General features: G+C 42.7%; 1 protein-coding gene across 3 annotated transcripts in view; it reads left to right on the forward strand.

Moving 5' to 3' along the window:
* The window catches only part of C2CD2L (C2CD2 like), a 47,760-nt gene that overhangs the window by 29,053 nt on the left and 7,674 nt on the right, over positions 1 to 11,033 (forward strand). For all 3 annotated transcript variants that reach the window (XM_006119718.5, XM_006119719.5, XM_089773392.1), the window contains exons 12-13: positions 5,983 to 6,116; positions 6,894 to 7,176. In XM_006119718.5, coding sequence (XP_006119780.2) covers positions 5,983 to 6,116; positions 6,894 to 7,176 — 417 coding nt within the window. The remainder of the gene's footprint in view (positions 1 to 5,982; positions 6,117 to 6,893; positions 7,177 to 11,033) is intronic.

Here is an 11,033-nt window from a genome sequence, read left to right on the forward strand (position 1 = left end):
GGAGAGGACTTCCCTGCCACAGCTAAGCGACCTTCCCTGCCAGCCCCACTCCTGGGGAGTCATAGCATGTAACCTGGGAGGGAAGCAGGGCAGGACAGCCCAGCCCTATCAGATAGGGGCTGCTCCAGCCAGATGGCTGGAGCAGCCCCCTGCCCAGGGGAGGAGGGGAGCTGCTCCAGTGCTTGCTGGTTAACTGGAACTGGTAAGCCTCACCCGTTAAGGGGGGGGCTAATCAGTTAACCTTTTATGCCCCTAATTTGTGCCAGGACATAGGCAACCAAACTTTTCATAGTTTACAAAAAGTGCTAGGGGAATTTTGCTTGTGAGTGCCTGGGACTCATTTTTAAGTTATTCTGTTTAGCTGTTGACTCCTCCAAGTCTTCCTTCTCCAGCATCATGCATGTCATTCAGAAAAGGGACCTCGAGAGCTCAAGTCCAGTCCCCTGCCCTCACAGCAGGACCAAGCACTGTCCAGAACATCCCTGATACTTGTCTGTCTAACCTGCTCTTAAATATCTCCAGTGATGGAGATCCCACAACTTCCCTGGGCAATTTATTCCAGTGTTTAGCCACTCTGACAGTTAGGAAGTTTTTCCCTAATGTCCAACCTACACCTCCCTTGCTGTAATTTAAGATAATTGCTTCTTGTCCTATCATTAGATGCCAAGAACAATTTTTCTCCCTCCTCTTGTAACACCCTTTTAGATACTTGAAAACTGCTCTCATGTCCCCTCTCAGTCTTCTCTTTTCTAAACTAAACAAGCTCAGTTCTTTTAGTCTTCCCTTATAGGTCATGTTTTCTAGACTTAATAATCGTACTCACTATGCCATCATCTAAATCGTTGATGGAGATATTGAACCAAACTGGTCCCAAAACAGACCCCTGCAGAGCCCCACTTGTTATGCCCTTCCAGCATGATTGTGAACCATTAGTAACTGTTCTCTGAGACTGGTTATCTAGCCTATTACGGTACCAGAGGGAAACCTTCTCATAGTTGGGACCCTCCTTCCAGATGATTTTGAGGTATCCCTTTGCACTCAGGTTACCTCTCCGGGGGAGGGAACTCCAGTCATTAGGAAAAGGCAGGTGTTAGTAGTGGGAGATTTGATCATTAGGAACATAAATAGCTGGGTTTGTAATGATCAGGAGAACTGTATGGTGACTTGCGTACCTGGTGTGAAGGTTGCGGATCTCTTGAGGCATCTAGATAGACTTATGTGTCATGCTGGAGAGGAGCCTGTAGTTGTGGGATATGTAGGTACCAGTGACGTAGGGAAGGGTAGGAGAGAGGTCCTGGAGGCCAAATTTAGGCTGCTAGGAAAGAGACTGAAATCCAGGACCTCAATGGTGTCATTCTCAGAAATGTTTCCAGTTCCATGCATAGGGTCAGGTAGGCAGGCAGAGCTTCAGAGTCCCAATGCATGGATGAGACGATGGTATACGGTGGAGGGGTTTAGATTTATAAGGAACTGTGGAAACTTTTGGGATAGGGGGAGCCTATACAGGAAGAATGGATCCCTACACCAAAGTGGATCCAGACTGCTGCCACTTAACATTTAAAAAGGCTGCAGAGCATTTTTTAAACTAAGAGATGCGGATTGGTGGAGAGGAGCATGTGGATCGGACAGAGACTTCTCTTAGAGGAGAGTCTATTGATATTTTCTAGGTTTTAGTCAGGAGGAGAGGATGGAGGAGGATAAAATATGGGCTAGATCAGATGAGAAACATTCACATAAAATAGAATCTGACACATCAGAAAAGGGCAGACAAATAAACAGTGACAAGTTTTTAAAGTGCTTGTACACAAATGCTAGAAGTCTAAATAATAAGATGGGTGAACTAGAGTGCCTTGTGTTAAAGGAGGATGTTGATATAATAGGCATTGCAGAAACCTGGTGGAATGAGGACAATCAATGGGACACAATCTTACCAGGGTACAAAATATATCGGAAGGACAGAACAGGTCGTGCAGAAGAGGAGTCTGGGGAGTGGCAGAATATGTGAAAGAAAATATAGAATCAAATGAAGTAAAAATCTTAAATGAATCAACATGTTTCATAGAATCTCTATGGATAGTAATTCCATGCTCTAATAAGAATATAACAGTAGGGATATGTTATCAACCACCTGACCAGGACAGTGATAGTGATTATGAAATGCTAAGGGAGATTAGAGAGTCTATCAAAATAAAACACTCAATAATAGTAGGCGATTTCAATTATCCCCATATTGACACCATAATAGAGGTCCAATTTAGCTGTATACCCCAAATTAAAAAACACACTAAAAGAACTAAAAAAGAACCACTGTGGCTGAACAACCATGTAAAAGAAGCAGCGAGAGAAAAAGACATCTCTTTAAAAGGTGGAAGTCAAGTCCTAGTGAGGAAAATAGAAAAGAGCATAAACACTGCCAAATGAAGTGTAAAAATGTAATAAGAAAAGCCAAAAAGGAGTTAGAAGAACAGCTAGCCAAAAACTCAAAAGGTAATAACAAAATGTTTTTTAAGTACATCCGAAGCAGGAAGCCGGTTAAACAGCCAGTGGGGTTCCTGGACGATCGAAATACAAAAGGAGCACTTAAAGACGATAAAGTAATTGCAGAGAAACTAAAATGAATTCGTTGTTTCAGTCTTCATGGCTGAGGATGTTAGGGAGATTCCCAAACCTGAGCCATCATTTGTAGGTGACAAATCTGAGGAATTGTCACAGATTGCAGTGTCATAGAGGAGGTTTTGGAATTAATTGATAAACTTAACAGTAATAAGTCACCAAGACCAGATGGCATTCACCCAAGAGTTCTGAAAGAACTCAAATGTGAAATTGTGGAACTATTAAATATGGTTTGTAACCTATCCTTTAAAACAGCTTCTGTACCCAATGACTGGAAGATAGCTAATGTAACGCCAATATTTAAAGAGGGTTCTAGAGGCGATCCCGGGAATTACAGACCAGTAAGTCTAACGTCAGTACCGGGTAAATTAGTTGAAACAATAGTAAAGAATATAATTGTCAGACACATAGAAGAACATAATTTGTTGGGCAAAAGTCCCTGCAAAGAGAAATTATGTCTTACTACTCTATTAGGGTACATCTACACTAGCCCCCTAGTTCGAACTAGAGAGGCTAATGAGGGTGACCGAAGTTGCTAATGAAGCGCGGGATTTAAATATCCCGCGCTTGATTAGCATAATCCCGGCCACTTGCCATTTTGGAAACTGACTAGCCCAAAGTAACTGCCCGCGTCTATACGCGGCACAGAAGCGGGATTCCGAGATAAACCCCTTAGTTCGAATTAACTGTTAAACTTCATTCCACGAGGAGTAACAGTTAATTTGAACTAAGGGATTTATCTCGGAATCCTGCTTCTCTGCCGCGTATAGACGCAGGCAGTTACTTCCGGCTAGCCAGTTTCCAAAATGGCGACTGTTTGGGATTATGCTAATCAAGCATGGGATATTTAAATCCCACGCTTCATTAGCATCTTCGGTCACCCTCATTAGCCTCCCTAATTCGAACTAGGGGGCTAGTGTAGATGTACCGTTAGAGTTCTTTGAAGGCGTCCACAAACGTGCACAAGGGGGATCCAGTAAATACAGTGTACTTAGATTCCAGAAAGCCTTTGAGAAGGTCCCTCACCAAAAGCTCTTACGTAAATTAAGTTGTCATGGAATAATAGGGAAGATCCTTTAATGGATTGAGAACTGGTTAAAAGACAGGAAACAAAGGGTAGGAATAAATGGTAAATTTTCAGAATGGGGAGGGGTTACTAGTGGTGTTGACCACAAGTCAGTCCTAGGACCAATTCTATTCAACTTATTCATAAATGATCTAGAAAAAGGGTAAACAGTGAGGTGGCAAAGTTTGCAGACTATACTCAACTGCTCAAGATAGTTAAGACCAAAGCAGACTGAAGAACTTAAAAAAGATCTCACCAAACTAAGTGACTGGGCAACAAAATGGCAAATGAAATTAAATGTGAATAAATGTACAGAAATGCACATTGGGGGGAAAAACATAACCCCAACTATACATACAATATGGTGGGGGGCTAATTTAGCTACAACTAATCAGGAAAGAGAACTTAGTCATCATGGATAGTTCTCTGAAGTCGTCCACACAGTGTGCAGCGGCAGTCAAAAAAGCAAATAGAATGTTAGGAATCATTAAAAAAGGGATAGAGAATAAGACGGAGAATATCTTATTGCCCTTCCATAAATCCATGGTACGCCCACATCTTGAATACTGCATACAGATGTAGTATCCGCATCTCAAAAAAGATATATTGGCATTAGAAAAAGTTCATAAAAGGGCAACTAAAATGATTACGGGTTTGGAACAGGTCCCATATGAGGAGAGATTAAAGAGACTAGGACTTTTCAGCTTGGAAAAGTGGAGACTAAGGGGGGATATGATAGAGGTCTATAAAATCATGAGTGTTGTGAAGAAAGTTAATAAGGGAAAGTTATTTACTTGTTCCCATAATATAAGAACTAGGGGCCACCAAATGAAATAAATGGGCAGCAAGTTTAAAACCAATAAAAGGATATTCTTCTTCATACAGTGCACAGTCAATCTGTGGAACTCCTTGCCTGAGGAGGTTGTGAAGGCTAGGACTAGAACAGGGTTTAAAAGAGAAATAGATAAATTCTTGGAGGTTAAGTCCATTAATGGCTATTAGCCAGGATGGGTAAGGAATGGTGTCCCTGGCCTCTGTTTGTCAGAGGGTAAGGATGGATGGCAGGAGAGAGATGGCTTGATCGTTACCTGTTTGGTTTACTCCCTCTGGGGCACCTGGCATTGGCCACTGTCGGTAGACAGGATCCTGGGCTGGATGGACCTTTGGTCCGACCCAGTATGGCCATTCTTACATGCCCACCTTATAGTCAGTCCATCTAGGTTTTATTTCCCCAGTTTATTGAAAAGAAGGTCATGTAAGACCATGTCAAATGCCTTACTAAAGTCTAGGTATTCCATGTCCACAGCTTCTCCCTTATCCACAAGGCTTGATAGCCTATCAAAGAAAGTTCTCAGATTGGTTTGACATGATTTATTCTTTTTACAAATCCATGCTGGCTGTTACCTGTCACCTTATTATTCTTCAGATGGATTCCTTAATTATTTGCTCCATTATCTTCCTGGTCACAGAAACTAAACTGACTGGTCTGCAGTTTCCTGGGTTGTTCTTATTTCCCTTTTTATAGATGGGCACTATATTGGCCCTTTTCCAGTCTTCTGGAATCTCCCCTGACTTCCATGATTTTTCAAAGATGATAAAGGCTCAGATACCTCCTCTATCAGCTCCCTGAGTATTCTAGGACACATTTCATCAGGCCCTGGTGACTTGCAGACATCTAACTTTTCTAAGTAATTTTTAACTTAATTTTTTTTATTTTAACTTCTAAACCTATCCAATTTCCACTAGCATTCACTATGTTAGGCATCCTATTGTCATCCATCTTCTTGACGAAAACCGAAACAAGGAAGTCATTAAGGCCCCATGCCATGTCCAAGTTTCTTGTTATTGTGTCTCCCTCTTCACTGAGCAATAGGCCTAACCTGTCCTTGGTCTTCCACTTGCTTCTAATATTCTTGTAGAATGTCATCCTGTTCCCCTTTATATCTCTAGCTAGAAATTAGCTTATTTTGTGTCTTTTTGCCTTTCTAATCTTGCCCCTGCATACCTGTATTGTTTGCCTATATTCATTCTTTTTAATTTGACCTAGTTCTACTTTTTATGAGACTCCTTTTTGATTTTTAGATCATATAATATCTCCTGGTTGATTCAAAGTGATCTCCTGCCATACTTTCTATCTTTCCTACGCAGTGGAATCATTTGCTTTTGGGCCCTTAGTAATGTCCCTTTAAAAAACTGCCAACTCTCTTCAGTTCACATCCCAGAAGCATCACAGTCTGGAGATGGATTGTCTGCTCAGGAACACTGGAGTCATATCTGTGGGCTGTGTCCTCTTTTGTCTACAGGGGACAGTCACATGTCCAATGGCTTGGATCCTGTGGCTGAGACCGCAATCAGGCAGTTGACTGAAATGAATAACAAACCTGCCAAGAAGACCCCTACAAAACGCAGCACACTTATCATCTCAGGAGTTTCCAAGGTAACTGGGATCTGGGAACTCTCCTCCAAACTTTTGCATTGGTGATTGTTAACAGGACTATGGGTGTCATGATATTTTTGTCTGGCAGGCGACCTCATGTGCAAAATAATCTATTTGTGCTGAATAATAGCTTGCATTCATATAGCGTTGCCTCACAAAGGATCTCAAAGCACATTCCCACAACTGAAATGCAACTTTCCTTGGAGGTTAAACAGGTCACAGAAGCAGGGTAGAAAGTGAGTGAAGATGATGTAATGTCTAGTTGAAACATGGGGGACTTAGTAAAGGGGAATGGGATTTTGCTAGATATCTTTAACGGAAGAACAGAGGAGTAGGAGAACCATGCTATGCTCTGAGATCCACACATGTCCAGTGTGTCTCATCAAATAATGGCAACTATAAAAACATGCACTTTCCTAGCATTATACTGGGGCATTGGCTCCTCTCAGGAAACAAATCTTGTAGGCTTAAGCATTAAAATATTGGGTTTTGTAATGTGTAAAAATGTGTGGAAAGCCCATCCATCCTGAGCTTCAAAGTCCCATCTGATGTTCCTCTCATGGGGCAGTTTCATGATCTGAAATATAATTTTGTAGCTTCTCCTCTCCCCTCTATCCTTCCCCCAGAAGCTCATTTTCCTCTTGGTGATGGAAAGGCTTGAGCACATTTTTTTTTTCTTTCCAGGGAGAGGAGGAGGAGATGATACAATGGAAACAAAGGTTATTTGTGAACTTTAACTCCTAGCTTCTTCCTGTTTGACTTCTATATCTCCTTCAGGTACCAATTGCCCAAGATGAAATGGCACTTTCTCTTGGCTATGCCGCATCTATGGAGGCCACCATGCACGGCTACTCCATATTGGCAGACCTGTCCGACCACATGCAGGACACAGCTGAGCCATCCCAGCTGTTGGAAGCATCATTCTCAGGGGAGAGGGCTAGTCAGGAGCTGGATGAGACCACAAGATCAGACGTCTCTGAGAGACCCTCAGTGGAGGATGTGGAATCTGAAACTGGCTCCACAGGAGCACTTGAGACCAGGAGCTTAAAGGATCATAAAGGTGAGGATGAGTGTGTGTTTTATTCAGCACAGCAGGGGCTAGGGGATGATATGACTGCCTTATACTTTGGCAGTGGAACATCTTCCTCTTGCACCTGATGTAGTTAACATCACTTGTGTTCTGTTATGCTGCTTTTCTAATGGGGCGCCGGGGGGTGTGGGAGGAATGTTCTGAATGGGTGGTTATGGCTACTTTCATAAGGGTTTGGAGTTTTTCTTAGGCAGTCACTTCTTGTGAGCAAATCAAGGTGAGCTGTTCTCCTGTAATTCACACAGCTAGCTAGGATATTTTGCTAATTAATCAGCTAATTGAAAGCAAATAAAATGAACAGGATGCATTAAAAATATAGTCTAACTTTTCAGAGTAGATAGGTAAATACTCCGTAGCTATAAAAGTCTGAGGGGTAACTGTGTTAGTCTGTAAGGGTATGTCTACACAGAAGTGTTATTTCAGAATGACTGATGTTATTCTGAAATAACATAACTGCTTGTAGTGTAGATTCAGACTATTTTGACATAATGTTGAAATAACAGCAAGCTGGAGGACTTCTTACTCTGACTCCTGTAACTCTTATTTTATGAGGAGTAAGTGAAGTCGGACGAAGAATGATCTACCTCGGATTTCCTGCTGTGTAGGTGGTGCCAAGAGCTGAAATAAGCTATTTCAATTTAAGCTACGCAATTGACCTAGCTGAAATTGCGCAGTGTATTTTGGCTTTATCCCTGCTGTGCAGACTATCCTAACTGAAAAAACCTCAAACAATGAATGGTCCTGCAGCACCTTCGAGACTAACACAAAATGTAGATGATATAATGAGCTTTCATGGGCACAACCCACTTCAGATGAAAATCCTCATTCCAGTGATCTGAAGAAGTGGATTGTGATCACAAAAGCTCATGATACATCTATAGTTTTTGTTAGTCTCTAAGGTGCTGCAGGATCATTTGTTGTTTTGTATTTTTTTTCTGTAGGTATAGTTCATGAATTACAGTGGCTCTATCACAGGAGACCTGGATCTAGTGTCTGTTCAAACTTTGAGAGTTGGAGCTGGTGTTAGGTGTACGCGTGAATTATGTGATGGAGGTTCTGCTGTAGTTAAGGTAAAAGAACCAACCTCCTCTGCTACATAGGCTAAATATTGATAGGTGGCCTAAATTGTAGCTCCAGTGCAATTATCCTGCCACATTTGCCAAAGTAAGAAAATGGTGTGGAACTCCTCCCTAACTTTCCCAGATCTGTTGTCATGGAGCAAAAGATGAACTTTGGGGAAAAAAGATTTTTAATAGGAGGGAATCTTGCCCCCATATTGATTAGCCTGCGAGCTAAAATTGCAGAATTGCATTGAGATCACTAGCAACAAGCTAGTTCCAGTGGTCATGGAGGAAATGGACAAGAGGGGTAAAAAGATAAGCAAGAAATTGGCACACTAAATCATTGAGCTGATCTCTTGCCCACTCCAACCACTTTGTGAAAAGGCAGGCTAGTGTATCCCCACAGCTCAACTGGAAATAAAGTGGTGGCATTCCCCCGAGCTGCAGCTACAAGGCAAGTTCTACCCTCTTGAAATACAGCTCAAAGCATATTGTGTGGATGGTCAAAATACGGTACAATCACATGTACTCTGCCGGGCTTCTTGACCTGACTCTCTCTTTAAATATGGATGAAATACAACCTTAGGACTGGATTAAGGCAAAGCGCAATAGATGCATCTCTAAGGCTTCTGGTCAATCCTGAGATTTTGATGTATTTCATTTTGAAATGAAAACTGTTGTCTAACCCTTGTGGTTGTTAAGAAAAACTTGAAAATGTGAACTGAGTATAACTGATGCGGTGATGCCTGTCCAAATGAGCAGACTGCTACTCCTTTCTCTGCTGGAGACAGCCTCTAGGTAGGGAAGAATCTACCTGGCCCTCCAAACCCATCATTGAGCAGACCAGCTCACTAGGCTTGGGGGCTAGCTGATGAGTGCCCTGAGACAGGATCTCTTTTGGACCAGAGCTTCAGCCTTACTCTGTGGACTATGAAAAGAGATTAAAAAGACTTGGGCTTTTTGCCTTAGAAAAGGGGAGACAAAGGGGGTATATGATAGAGGTCTATAAAATCATGAGTGGTGTGGAAAAAGTGAATAAGGAAAAGTTATTTACTTATTCCCACAATATAAGAACTGGGAGTCACCAAATGAAATTAATAGGCAGTAAGTTTAAAACAAACAAAAGGAAATGTTTCTTCACTCAGTGCACCGTCAACCTCTGAAACTCCTTGCCAGAGGATGTGGTGAAGACTGGGACTTGAACAGGGTTAAAAAAGAGCTAGATAGATTAATGGTGTGTAGTTCCATCAATGGCTGTTAGCTAGGATAGGTAGGAATGGTGTCCCTAGCCTCTGTTTGTCCGTAAATGGGTGACAGGAGAGGGATCATGTGAGGATTACCTGTTGTGTTCCCTCCCTTTGGGGCATCTTGTATTGGCCACTGTCTACAGACAGGCTACTGGGCGAGATGGACCTTTCATTCTGACCCAGTATGGCTGTTCATATGTTCTTCTTGTTTCTCAGGTTATATTATGGGATAGGGTGACTAGATAGCAAGTGTGGAAATATTGGGACACTTTTGGGGGTTGGGTGGAGGAGTCCAATCACACACGTAAGACAGCTCCTAGTCTTGAAATGATCCCAATATTATTGGAATGTTTGATTGCCCTATGTAGCGGGAATGATGATACTTCTCTCAAATACCACCAAAATACATCTCTCAGAATAGCTCACATGTAATCGTGGTAATGTGCTTCTCTCTCTTGATCCTCACATTCTTTGTGATAGAAGCAAAGTCGCTATTGCTCTCAGTATTTAAATATAATGTGACAGGGCAGATTGAAGGGCTTGATGGAAGGGGATAGACGCAGCTCTGAAAAAAACAGCAAGGGCCCTAGCTAATCAGAGGCAGCTGAGACAGGGCTGCTATAAATCAACAAAGGGCCAGGTGGAGTGACTTCAGGCTGGCATGGGGCCTCTTTGAAAACCTTCCTTGTGGGGAAGGAGTTTGGAGAATGGAGGTGGAGAGGAACGAACAACTAATAAGGAGAATCAGAGGAGCTGAGCAGAACAACAGCAGCACTGCTAAAGGCTGCAGGGGGAGCTGAAGGAGGGGCTCCGACAGGGAGTGTTTAGAGGCTCCCTTCCCCCCAGGTGGCCAGAAACTTCAGCCGGTGGCTGAGGAGGACTGCTTACTCAGCCCTGCCTGGTTGGGGGCATTGGCCTCAACACCCCTTTGTTTTGCCAAGGGACAGAAGGCCACATACGGAGAAAAGGCAAGTGGAACATGTACCGCGGCCCCTAAACTGCTGGTTAGGGGGCAGAACAGGGGCCTGGAATCCAGGAGTGGGACCGACCCTGCCACAATAAAGAAGTATTGTCTGAGTTCAGCACCCTGCTGACAATAGTAGTGCAGTTCCCATTTCTCTGAGCTGTTGTCTCAGACTCTGTAGATTGATGAAGCAATGCCTGAATCACATGTTTTCAGGTTCCTTGCTGTGGCTCTGAACATTTTTGCTAGCAATTTAGGCCAGGTCTATGTTAGGAAGTTAGGTTAGTATAATTAGATTATTTGGGAATGTGGAAAATTAACACCCTTGAGCAAAACTGCTGCAGTAGTGTAATCCCTGGTGGAGATAGCTCAAAGCTGATGGGAGAATTCTCCCGTTGACATGCTTCTGCCTCTTGTAGTTTTTGTACCTATGCTGACACGAAACACTTTCCCGTAGACATAGATAGCTTCTTCACCTGAAGTGCTGCAGTGTTGTAAGAGTAGACCTGTCCTTACTTGAAAAAAATGAAATTTGAGTGTTGGTTGTTGTATGCT

The sequence above is a fragment of the Pelodiscus sinensis genome, chromosome 25 (assembly GCF_052426305.1).
Source record: "Pelodiscus sinensis isolate ZL-2025 chromosome 25, ASM5242630v1, whole genome shotgun sequence".
Lineage (NCBI taxonomy): Eukaryota > Metazoa > Chordata > Testudines > Trionychidae > Pelodiscus > Pelodiscus sinensis.